We start from the raw sequence: 13,239 nt of genomic DNA on the forward strand, positions 1-13,239 counted from the left end.
AATATTTATAAGATGGGTATTTTCCAGAATCATGAATGACAGTTAATCAGAAGCCCGTTGTATTCATACCTTTAAAACCAGGAGAATATATAATATGCTTAAATTCTTACTAAAATTTCCACCAAAGTTATTCTTCACTGTTAATCTGTTATTTAAATATTCTCTAAATTATTTATCAAATAAGTAAAATACTGTTTTTAAAACTTTATGTATTGGACCAGAGTAAATGGCGATGACTAATTTTTCACGTTTACTGAAGATTAAGGAGAAGTAAATTGTTGTGTTCCACGACCTGGAAGCAAAGTGCCATTCTATATTCTCTTTTGTTTGTTTGTTTGTTTGTTTTACAAATGAATTTCCTGTTCCCCTGGTGTGTCAATTGCGACTTACTTCAAATGATATTACAGTAAATTTGATAGACCCAGGTTGACTATCAATAGGTATTTTGTTTGCATGTCCAGAAAGCTCCTTTAAGTCATTGGATTCCCTCTAAGTTTAAGAGATAGAGAACATATTTATATGTAAAGTAGTGTTCTGCATGACTTTGTGATGTACCTATGTCTGCACCTTCTTAGAAATAATATAGACCAAATCTCTCACCTTTAGCCTCCAACTAAAGTTGGTGATGAGGGTGAGGCAGGTAAAGGCAATGTAAGGAATACAAAAAACTTCAAATTTTGTCTTTCTGACTGGTACTTCTCCTGGGTATCCTGTCCTAGTATATCCCAAGAAAATGTAGGGAGCAGGAATTCTCAAAGAAAAAGTAGAATACCTTTCTCACGTAACTTGATTTATTGTCGCAACATCACTATTTCTTTTAGAATGTATCCCAGAACTCCTGGCACACCCATATTCACTTGAGAGCATAGGAGATCATTCCCAAGTCTAATATAAATTATCTCCTCTTTTACATTAGCATATTTTTAAATTACCATTGCATGTATACAGTTACTGGATGACTGAGAAGTAACTACAGGACCAAATTCAGTACGTATTTATTGGGTAGCTGTTATGTTTTAATACCAAAGAGCCCAAAAATAGTAATGTATAGTCCCTATGTTTAAAATTTCCCAGTTTAATGGTAAAAAAAAAAAAAAAGTCTGTTAATGAGACATTACAATGTAATATACATATGTCTCGCTATTGCCCTAATAACTTATTTTCATTCAGGAACTGAAAGAATATGCTTGAACTAAATCTGGGCAGCTTCAGCAGAATGAAGTCTGATGTAGTGATGTTATGTAGTTTGATTTGCACACAGTAAGTGCTCAGTGATTCTTGTTGCCTAAAAGAAAGACATATGTCTCATCCAGTTTCTGTATAACAAATCCTCTGAAATCCTGCCTAATTTCGAGTATTGCATGTTTTCTGGAGTTTTTATAGCATACCTTTAAATGTCCAGAGTCATGTGGTTTGGGTTACTTCTGTTTTTTTGTTTTTTAAATGTGTCCAGTAGAGCCTGCGGAACTTGTTCCTTTTAGTTGAGTATGTTAAAATGAAGTCGGGGGAGGGAGACTAAGTTCAAAATTTCAAATTGTTTTGGCAAGACCAACTCCTTTTCATACTAACCACGAGGCCACAAAGCTTCATTGTTGTCCAGTTAAATGAATGCATGGCTTTCATTTGGAAAAAAGAAAAAAAAAAAAAACCTTCTAGAAATTCCAGTTTCAGGAAAACAATTGGTTGTGGCAAATGTCAGATGAATTTGCTCACCGAATAATATTGTCAGCTGTTTTATGCCCACTGGTTTTCATAGCCCATCTTTTTCAGCCTGCGGCATAAAATTAAGAAACTGGTTGGCTTTAGTTAAAAATATATACTTCTGCTCACATATACCCCATCTGTGCCCTCTTGCCCTTCTGTTCACCATTCAAGACATAGCTTAACAGGGCATCTCAAACATACTTAAAGTTCACCTCTAACATTAGTCATTGAGGTGAGCTATCTGCTCAAATGTATTGCTCTAACTTAAAATTATTGGTACTTTGAACTAAGTATGGCCTGGCAGTTGGGATTCCTTAAGAGATGGTTCAGTTGAGTTTTCAATGGTTTTAAAATATTCTAGATACTCTCTGCTTCTGCCTGCTTTGGCAGCAGTCAGCCAGGGAATGCTTTGTACAAGATCCAAAAGAGTGTTTCTAAGTGTTCAAAAAAGGATTAATTATGAAAGCAAACTCTAAAAGTATACGCAGGGTTGATCTCAGTTATTTTGAATTAAGTCTCAAAGCCACAATGATAAAAATAAAATACCTTGCCTGATTTCTATTTAGATCTGATCTGCCTGTCACCAGAAACTCATCCATATAGGGGATTAACTGTTCACATGCTCTTTCAAAATCCAAGTGCTGTGTGTGGAGTAATGGAAAATGATTAATTTGTTTTGTCATTCTCTTTGAGAACACAAGACATCTCTTAAAAAGAAAATAACCCTTTATTTTGAGAACAGAGAAGATTAATTATATTCACCTCACCAGTGTGCTTTTAAATAAATTAGCCTGGACCCTACCTCAACCAGAACAATTATCTTTCCTTATCAGTGATCCACGTCAGGATCCTCTGTTCCCTGTTAAATACAGAAGAGGCAAATGTGATTGCCTGCTTTAGCGTGTCTTGAGGCCTTGGGAGGAAGGCTTTGCAGTATTCAGGGAAATGATTAGCATTTCTCGGTATCTGCCCTGTGTCAGGTTGTACCCTTCCCAGCCTGGTGTGGCTAAGCCCTTGCCTGGCTCACCCACAGGAAGCAGGGTGCTCTCCACACCACAGGCTTCCTGCTTCAGCTTATTAGGTCCACAAAAAGATCTTACTCTCATCTTCCTGTCTCTAACTCTGTCTATACCTTTTAACTCACCTTTATGGTACCTCATTTTTCTCCCAGTTCTATTTCTTGTTATATTTCTTTAATTTTGAGTCTATCTAGAAATATTCTGTACCCCTCAGAAACAGTCAGTCATTAAATTCTACCTTTACAAAGTATTTTTCTTTCCACAACATTTCTGAGTTCTAACTGTGCCTTTATTAGTCTTTGGGTTGAGAAGGGTTTTTTTTCAGAAAACTGAAATATATTGTGTATGATACTAAGTACTCAGCACTAGAAATATAACGAAAAATACACTCCTGCTTTTAAGGTATTTGCTGTCTACTAAAGGAGACAAGCAAATACAAAGGAAATGATTAGACACATGACAGGAGACATGTGTGCATTGGAAGCACTGAGTATGGGCACCTAACCCAGACTTTAGGGGAGCCTTTCACGAAATGATAACCAGTATTACCATTGGAACAACACCTAGTGTTTACTGAGTGCTTACTAGTATCCCACCCTGCTCTAGGCACTTTCTATGTGCTAATGTATTTGGTCCTTAACTATAATTCTACACATTCCTATTTATAATTGAGGAAACTGAGTGCCAATGCAGAGGAATCTGGGAACTTCCCTAGGGAAACATAGCCAGTAGGTGACTAAATCAGGATTTCATCTCAGGCAGACTGGCTCAAGAGCTCCTTCTCTGAACTGCCACATTAGAGAAGGTAGTGACCAAGCCAAGTCTTGCAGGAGAATCAGTGAGCTAATTTAAGCAGTGTGTAGAGAACATTCAGACAGATGGGCTTCATGTGCAAAGTCATGATGGCACAGAAGCTTTGTGGAGAGAAAAAGTATGGAGTAACATTCATGTAATAGAACCAGAAGCTAATTAGAAATATTTAGATGAAGGGAAATTATATATATATTAAGGACAATTATAAAGTGAAAAAAGATGAAAAGCAATTCTTTGCCTGCTTTTGGAAGTATCTGTTCTAAAAAATACAAAATGATAAATATTTGGAATTTTTTGATGGGGCAAACACCTAAAAAGATAAAAATGTCCATCTTCCTGTTTTTCTTCTGCAATCATTAGTTTGGCTTTCTACTGTAAAAAAGTAAAGGTATTTCTACCCCACACATGTTCTTGGGTCGTTCTGGAGAGTTAATATTAACTCCTAAAATCCCATATGTGGTTTTCTCCTTATTTTACTTTCTCTTTATAAAACGATTTTTCATATTCATTCCAACCTTTTAAGCTTAAAAATCAGGTCCCAACCTACTGTGGAAAGAAGTTAAAGCTTAAACAGCTAAAGCTATAGCCAGAAGGTCTCTTAGAGATTTTTATATCCTACTTTCCCATTTTCCTGGTTGGGAAACTGAAGCCCATGGGATAAATGATTTTCCTGGATCATGCAACTGGTTATGGCAAACCTGGGATAGAACCTTGTACCTCCTGTTTTCTAATCAGTGAACTTTGCCACTGTATCTTGCTGCTTGCTGTCTGACCTCAGACAGAAAACTACCACAATAAAAATGTTATCAGATTAATCTATATAACCTATCATCGTTATTAGAGATGATTAGAGATTATTAGAGATGTTAATGGTTAGACATCATTATTTTTACAGTCAGAAAGTATGTTTTCGAGATGTTAGAGTATTTTGGGTAAATCAAGAACCTTTTGTATGACACCAGTCACTTTCCAGGGATATGGTGTATTCTCTCAGTAAATTTCTCATGGCGCTCCACCCAGGTGGTGTCCATGAGTTGGGTCTCAGAGTTTCTGCTGCTCAGCAGGACTCCAGCCTGGGAGTGAGATAGATGCCTGTCTCACCTTCTCACAGCGCCCCTGTAATCCATGGATTCCACATGGGATGAGGGATGAGCAATCTGCAAACATCAGAGGGAACTTTGGGCTGTAAATAAGAGCACATTGCTGCTCAGCTCAAAGTCCTCAGAAGACCTTCGACCTCATTCAGAATTGAATATAAATACTGTGGCCAAAAATGCCCTCTGAGATCTTGCCCCCAAGGCATCTATGGCCTCATCTTATTGTGTGCTCCCTCAGCTCACCTAACACCTCACCAGTATAGAGGAGGCATTCACTAAATGTTTGCAGACTGAATAAATGAATGAGAACCTTTCCATCACTGAATAAGATTCATTAGTTCATTCAAGAAGTAGTTATTGAATACCATCTCTATGGAAGCACTGGGTGAAGTGCCAGGAGGTACCGTGGTGAGTGAAGACTGATATGCCCTACCTTTGTGATGATTATTGCCTGATGTCAACATAACCATTAATCACATAATCCCACAAATAAATATTCTGATAAGTGTTGCAGAGGAAAGGCTCAGAGTGCAATGGAGAGCTTGTGTGATGAGATCAGTAAAGCAGGGAAGCCTTCCCTAAGGAAGTGCTAAAAAATAATAAAATTTAGCCAGTTTACTTAAGATTTGTACATTTCACTAGATGTAAATTTTACATCAAACAAAAATCCAAGTGGAGCTAAGGATATATGCATGCTGAAGTCTTTAGGGGAAAGTGTAGTGATGTATATGATTTATTTTGTAAGGCATCCAAAACATAAATTGGGTTAGTGGATGCACATAGGGTTAGATAGATGGATTAGTATGTAATAAAGCAAATAAAATGTAAACAGTAGAATCTAGGTGGTGAGTATATATGGGTGATCTCTGTAAATTTCTTTCAGATTTCCAGTATGCTTGAAAATGCTCATGATGTTGGTGGGGGGTGGCAGGGGGAATTTTAACCAGATAAGGAGACTGGAGGGAACATTCTCCACCAAGGGCACAGTATGTACATAAGTAATTTATGTGCCATTACACTTCTATTACTTTTGTGTTTTGGATAATGTCTCTACGTAGAACAGCAAATGTACTTCTAAATACTGGATATAGTTTTAATTAAGTTTGCCTTGTTTCTCCTTTCTACTCTAATTTTCATTAGTTGTAATTTTAGACTGTCATTGACCTCCTCTTCTGCATTTGAGAATTACCAGAATGGACAGTGCCTCACAGAATCGGCCTTTTTAAAATACCTGCTGTTTGGAAAGTATTTGGCAACTTTCAACGTGCTTTCACATTTACTTTCTTACTTGATAATCACAGCTGCCCTGTGGGTGTGGCATAAGAAAGACCAGCAGTACTTATACCCATTTTGCAAAAAGACCGAAGCTTAGAAAGGCAAGGGAAATATTCCCCAAACCACAAAATACAAGTAACATTGCTGGAACTATGCCTATCCAGAAATCAGGTGTGCTGACGCCTGGTTCACCACTGTTCTTCATCTGCCAGCATGGAACACACGTGTGGGACCAGTAAATCAGAAGTATGGTTTCCTTCCCTGCCACCTTAGCAGAAATGGCTAAACTCCACCCCTTCCGGGAAGTCTTAAATTTCTTTGCCTTGGGAATTCAATTTATTTTCAGTTTTAAGAAATAGTGTGATTTCACAGGAATTAGACTGTGGATCTCAAGACCCCCCTGCTTGTAAACCTGTTGTAAGGACATAGAGAGAACACTAGTTTGTCTTCATATGTTATTTTTCCCTTATCTCAAGAAGTGGCAAGAAAAATATGTAAAGGCAATTTCAGGAATCTCAAGGGGAAGAGAGATGTTTGTTTACTTCTTCTGTCTTCCCTTCTCCTCAGTGCATTCTTGGTTTATTTTGTTTTTGTTTTTGTTTTCTCAAATTAAGAAGTGAATTATTTTTTTATTTCTTTTTATTTTTCAAGTTTTTACTTAAACTCCAGTTAACATACAGTGTAATATCATTCTTGTTATTATTGAAAAAACTCTCCCAATTAAGCAAAAAATAAGATCATGGGTTGACTATAACATATAGTTATATGGTCAGTTCTGTCTTAAAATGACAAAGCAGTAATCTATTATGGCAGATCCAGTTTCTTATAGTTCTTTGCTTAAAAAAATTATTGTGAATGAGAATTGGAAAAGATCTAGAAAGCCTTCTTTATTCAAGTTTTCCAATGAAATTAGGCTACCTGTTCTCAAATTTTATAAATTTGAGCTTTTTAAAGGAGATCTACTTTTGACTAGAATGGTGTTAAATGAAGACAAATAGGATTTGTCGTTGACAAAAATTCTTCTGGATTTTAGCTTAAATGCAGTCCCTAATGTCATATTGCCACGTGAACCGGTGTTTTTATTTAACAAACCTTGTTTACCCTCTTACCCCAAGATACACATAAACGCTTCTATCTAAGTGGGTGTCTGATTTTTAGAACTCTCCTAAAGTACACAATCTGGAAATAGAAGACTCTTCTGATATTCGAGAAATCCATGCAACTTTGAGCGCTGGGGCCCCTTGAAGGCTGTACGTCAACAAAATGACTTTGCCAGCCTATTCTCTGCTCCTGTTCCGTTTGGTCTCAAGGAGTGCCTGATACGGTTTGAATGAAAAGAAGGCCCTGTGAAGCCAATACAGCTGTGCTGGATAGAGTCTCCACAAGTAAAAAGGCAGACAGTCTGTCCTTTTTACGATTTCACCCTTCCTCCCCTTGAAATTTGTTTACTCAGGTCCTCTTACCACCTTTCAGCCATTTGTCAAGAAAGTTTTGCAGTGGATCTCTTTCCAAATGAAATAGAATTGCATTTTTGAACCCAAATAAACTGCTTCATAACCTTGTTTATTTAACATCTGTATAGTGCCAAAAATGCACACACTTATTTTTAAAATAAAAATATAGCATCTCCTTTATTTATCATCTAAACCTCAAAACATATGATTTCAGTAGCACCCTAAGAAAATGGTAGTTGTTTTACGCTAAGAAAAAAATAAATACATGGTGCATTTTTACAAAGAGAAGTATATTTACTAAAATATACCCATGGTTAAATCTGTTTCTTTAAGCTTTCTCTACAGGAGACAGGAAACTAACAACTGCAGTGAAGCCCCTTTCTAATTCCTAATTGCTGCTACTTATGTTGTCATACTGCACTATTCAATTTCCCTGTAGTTGGAAACAAAGGAACAACTAAAGAAAAATACACTATAGACCAGTACAAACCGCTCAGCTACATGGCAATTTGAAGATTTGGAATAGGAAGATCTCCTGCTTATTCTTCGCCCTTTTCAACAGATTAATATCTAAACCTACCTGTAGGTGCACAAGCCACAGAGCCTAATGGACAAGATTTCTGAATTTCACTGTTGTTTCTACCATTTGATCTTGCCTTAGTCTAGAGAAGAGAAACAGCAAACTTTTGCTGCTGAGTTTTTAATAAAGAAGCCAAGATTCAGTGGGTTGATCAGAGAGTGGTAACGCTGCCTTTGTCTTTATTCAGCCAACATTCATCAAAGCACCTCCCCTGGCCAGATCGTGTGCTATGCTGCTGTTCCATGTTATGAAAAAAGAAATGGGTGTGTTGGTGTCATAAAACTTAATCTCATACCTAGCTTCCTCTAATCAACAGAAAGAATATCCTCACCCCTTTTGTGCTTGTATATTTGGATGCGTGGTCTTGGGCACAGACTTCGGCCCTGGCTAGATGAAATTCTTCCTGCATTCATCTTGAAACTTCTTTTCCATAAATAAGCCCATCAGAGACATAGCTCCAATATTCTAGTACTAAAAGTTGATAGCTAGAGAGGGAGTAGGAATTTACATAAAATAGTGTTACAGATTCTGGTGATTTACCGTGAACATATTTATATAATAAGAACTTTGCTGGGGTGCCCGGTGGTTCAGTCGGTTGAGTGCCTGCTCAGCTCGGATCGTGACTTCATGTTTCATGAGATCAAGCCCTGCCTAGGGCTCTGCACTGACATGGCAGAACTTTCTCCCTCTCTTTCTACCCCTCCCCCACTGCACATGTACTCTCTCTCTTTATCAAAATAAATAAACTTTAAAAATAAAAACAAGAACACTGCCATATCTGCACTCTGACTGCTTGGATTCGCATCCCAGTTTTTCCACAACATGACTGTGAGGAGGTTATTCACACTTTGGTTCTCAGTTACCTTATCTGTATAATGGGGATAGCAATAGTGACTACATCATACCATGGGGTGAGGGCTAAGAAGTATTTGAAATTGAGTTACATTTTTATGGTTCAGTCTTTCATTATGCCACTAAATGGAATTAGGAATAATTGATCATTTGCTTTGCCACCACTCTTAGCTCAGTGGAAGTTCAGCTCTTTAGCTTCTGAGATAAACCAAGCATTATACACAATGTATTGGTCCTTTATGAAATGGACTCTTAATTGCGAATTTTTCTTTGTTTTCAATTTTGATATGAAATTTAATATCTACTGATATTTTCAAAAGAGAAACAGTGTTTAAATCCTTTTGTGAATGTCCCATTTAGTTCTAGAAAATCAATAAGAAAATTAAAGACAGGTTAAACACCTGTCATTTGCTGGTGCCATTTCTGAATGAACTGGAGAAATTATTTCCTTCATTCTAACAGTGGAGACTTGTCTGTGGCCTTTAAAGCATTAGATAGTGTAAGGCAGAAAATAATGAACCAACTTAAAAAATAAAAAGTTTCCCTGACTCTGCACAAGTTGCGCTAGAAACTAACATGCTTTATGGATCTTTATGGCATCTAAAAACCAACAAGTTCCTTATTTAGACTATTCATTTCTTAATGGTCCCCTTTTTCTAGCACCGCTAGCTTTTGGGGAAAAGTGAACGTGAAGTGACATGTAATGTGAGCGGACTCTAATCATAATGCCTAAGACAGTCTCACATTATTAAAAAAGAAAAAAAGTTTGTGAATATGCATACTCTTAAGTCTGTATGCCAGAGTGGTGGTTTTAAGCATGCTCACATGTATACAGAGAGAGACATCGACAGAAAATAAATATATTCCCCCCAAATATCACTTACTGATGAAATTATGAGACCTGAGATACCTACAGGCCTGGACTCTTTGTCTTCATTATTTCCTATTGTACCATTGCAGATGCCTTAAAAATCTCAGCATCTATATATATAATTTCTTTAAAATAAATTCAGTGCACTTTTCTTTGTATAATTCTTACATCTTTTGCATGTGCAAATTTCTCCCCCCAGTGAATTAAAAGCTCTTAAAGAACAGGACCTGTGCCATCTATGTCTGGTGGATCTTTCTGTGATACCTAGATACACATTTGATGTTACCCGATTGACGAGACTATGAGGATGAAGGGAAAGGCTTGTGTATCAGAAACAATTTCTGATACTGAGGAAGATGCTAAGATACTTAGAAACAACACACGAAAGGAATATAAGTAAGCCATAACTAAAATAAGATGATGAGAAAGCTTAAAGACCTTAATGGAGATGTGGGGGGTGGAGGAGGAGAGTAGAAAAATAACTGTACTTAAGAAAGTAGAAGCCAGTGATTTTTTAAGGTTCAAATATATACATATTTATGTATATATGTATATAAATGTATATACATATATACATTTATATGTATACATATACATATAAATGTATATATTTGCCATTTTGAATATGCATCCAAAAACTATCAAATAGGCAAAATAAACTAGTATGTGAAAATATGAAAGAAAAAAATTTTTTCACACAGCCACCTGGTTGATTGAAAATTTGAAGCAAAAATATTTGCATAACATGCTGAATTTTACAGTAGGGAAAGAAATCATTTGCTTATTTTAAGAACAAAATGAGTTTACCATACTTCTCCCTGGTTCAGAGGGTCACTTCTAAATGAGAAGATTTATGGGATTAAAAAAAAAAAAAGGGAAATAAAGTTTCCAAACTACAAGGCTATTAGAATCATTGTTTATGAAGAAGATTTTATTTGACACACAAAAAATTTTTGCTTTGAATTCACCATGGCATTGATCTGTATTTTATTGTTAAAGGGCCAATATAATTCTTGGGGGAATTTTACTATTGAAATGAATATAACACATATGGTGGCTAAAATTACTTACTCTCCTAAACCTACATGTTGGGGCCTATATTAAGAAACGTGTCATTTTGATGAATCTTTCCTACATATGAAAAAACAAATGAAGCCATTTAAAATGCATGGGCCTTTAAGTGAACACATGTGGAAGAAAAAAAAAAAACTAGCAAGCATATAAATGTTAAGCAGAAGGAAGAAAATACTAAATCCTTTAAATGGAACTGGAAAAGAAGATTTTTACGAACTTGAAGAAACAGCGCATATGACTTCCAGTTTCAAAATGGTAATGTGAGGGTGTTTCTGCTCTTCTCTCAAAAATCACACTTGAGAAATAAGAATATAAAGAGAGAGAAACACCGATTTATGCATTGACAGCTAAAAGACAGGTAGAACTCCCAAGATGGAGAACACGGAAGGGAAAATGGTAAAATGACTCAAAACAGAGAAGTTAAAACCCAAGTGCCTATCAAGGGGATACAGATGGAAAGCAAATATCATTCACCCTGAAGAATTTTAGAGATGCTTTTGAATTGGATGTACTGTTTTCTACAGAAGGAGAAGGTGGAAGTGAGTATATCAAAAGTGTCTGCAAGGAAGAGTTAGACCCTCAACTCTGTCTCCATCCCTACCCCAACACAAACCTTGCAGAGCTGTACGCATATGTTCTGGAGAAGCTCTGTACTGGAAGTGAAGGCAGGCAACAGCATTGGGATGAGATAGAGGATTTGAAATAGAAGATTAAGTGTAAGTGGGTATACCAAATGATGATAACACCAGTTCCTAACCCTGTCTAGTTCCAGGGAAACTGAACTTCTGAGGAAAAAAAAAAAAAAAAAAAAAAGAATCCTCATATAATCTGGAGCCTCCTCCCACCAAAAAAAAAAAAAAAAAATTGACCACTTGATTAGCCTACATTTTAATTATGTAATTCTCAGGCATTATTTTCAATAATTAAGGCAACTGTGCTATGTAATCATTAACAAACCCTGAAATCTCATGGCTTAACACAATAGAGGTTGATGTGTCACTCATGTGAAGTCCAATATGGCTGGCGGCTCTCCTCTCTTGTGGCTATGTCATCTGAAGCTTGTGGCCTCCAAGTTCCTCATGACCAGGGCTGGGATGGGACACATAGGCTCTTAACTGACTCAGCTCATAAGTGAGACATGTCACTTGTACTCATGTTAGGTTGTTCAGAACCATTCACCTGGGAGATGTAAGGGAGCAGCACATAGAATATTGGGTGGCCAATAACTTTTCAACAACTCTTTGCAAACTTACGTTCAGGTTCTTGCAAGGCATTGCACTTTCTTCCCATGCATCAGCCATGGGACTTGTGGTTTATTTCATTGAATAATTGCAACTCATTTTAAATCTAAAAGCTAATATCTATTGACTGAGGATACAGAGATGTGCTGTCCCTGTGACAAGGCTAAGAATGCAGAAATGCATATGATACAGTCTCTGGTCTCAAGGTTATTCCGCCACTTCTTAGTTTATATTGGCTTTGAAAGAATTTTCAGATCATTCCCTCTTAATGTTTATATTGGTGGGTGTAAATCAGTGACCACCTCATCAAAGACTAAGTTTTTGATTTACAATCAACAGGATTTTGTGTCCCTGTGGCAATTTTTTAATTTCAGGTGCTTCTCCAAAGTTTTATGACAACCTCCTCTTCCTTTTGAACTAAAATAATTGTTGAGAACTCTTTTCTTCTTTGTAATGGCAACATGTGAGGATCTCTAATATGCTCCATAGAGAGGTAACTGCAAATTCATCTATCCCTCAATATTATTTGGTGCTTTATTTCTGATGCTCACTGAAGCAGGTTTGTAAATTAATATTAATATGAAATACTCTATAGAAAGTTTCATAGCATGTCAGTTGAAAATAATTATCCAGGAAGAGTTTTTATGTGAGTCAGTTTTGCAAATGCATCTCATATACTTCGTGAAAGGAAATAATTCTTCTGAATTAAAAAGATACAGTTATCTTAGAAATACTATTATATCTGTTCTTATTTGACTCTCTAAATCTATAGCTTGAACTGCTTCTACCCTGGGTACAAGTGGTTTTTAGTACTTGGATTCTGAGAGTATTGATCAATTTTTTATAATGTTTGGTTTCCTTATGTTTTCTTTTTCAGAGTACCCGAGTGGCCTTGGACCATCTGGAGTCTGTGCCTGAGAAACTGAGCTTACTAGAAGATTTCAAAGACTTCAGAGTGAGGAAGAGTTGGCTTGTCTCTTTCAGTATTCTTATCTGACTGAGAACATTTGACATCTTCCTGATGTGCAAAGAAAGTTGTAGGGAGGGAGGAAAGACCAAAAAACATAGGGGATTTTTAATACTCCATCTTATCAGAGTTTATTGATATTTGTTAAATCAGGATTGAAAATACTGGAACTTACATATTAGAGGAAAAATAGAGACTTTTACCCTCACACTAGAAGCTCATTTGGCCTCCCAAAGCTTTAACTTTAATTTAGAAAAACCTAAGATTCAAAAGAGGTTGCATATTACACTGA

The 13,239-nt window shown here is 36.5% G+C and overlaps 1 protein-coding gene across 6 annotated transcripts in view; it reads left to right on the forward strand.

Annotated features, from left to right (window-relative positions):
* CEP128 (centrosomal protein 128) overlaps positions 1–13,239 on the forward strand; it is a 385,312-nt gene that overhangs the window by 345,110 nt on the left and 26,963 nt on the right. For all 6 annotated transcript variants that reach the window (XR_007453647.1, XM_049612400.1, XM_049612398.1 and 3 more), the window contains one exon: positions 12,858–12,935. Coding sequence is in view for 5 of the 6 variants with exons in the window: in XM_049612400.1 (XP_049468357.1) it covers positions 12,858–12,935 (78 nt within the window). In the remaining variant the exon portion in view is untranslated. The remainder of the gene's footprint in view (positions 1–12,857; positions 12,936–13,239) is intronic.

Source organism: Panthera uncia, assembly GCF_023721935.1.
Source record: "Panthera uncia isolate 11264 chromosome B3 unlocalized genomic scaffold, Puncia_PCG_1.0 HiC_scaffold_1, whole genome shotgun sequence".
Taxonomy (NCBI): domain Eukaryota; kingdom Metazoa; phylum Chordata; class Mammalia; order Carnivora; family Felidae; genus Panthera; species Panthera uncia.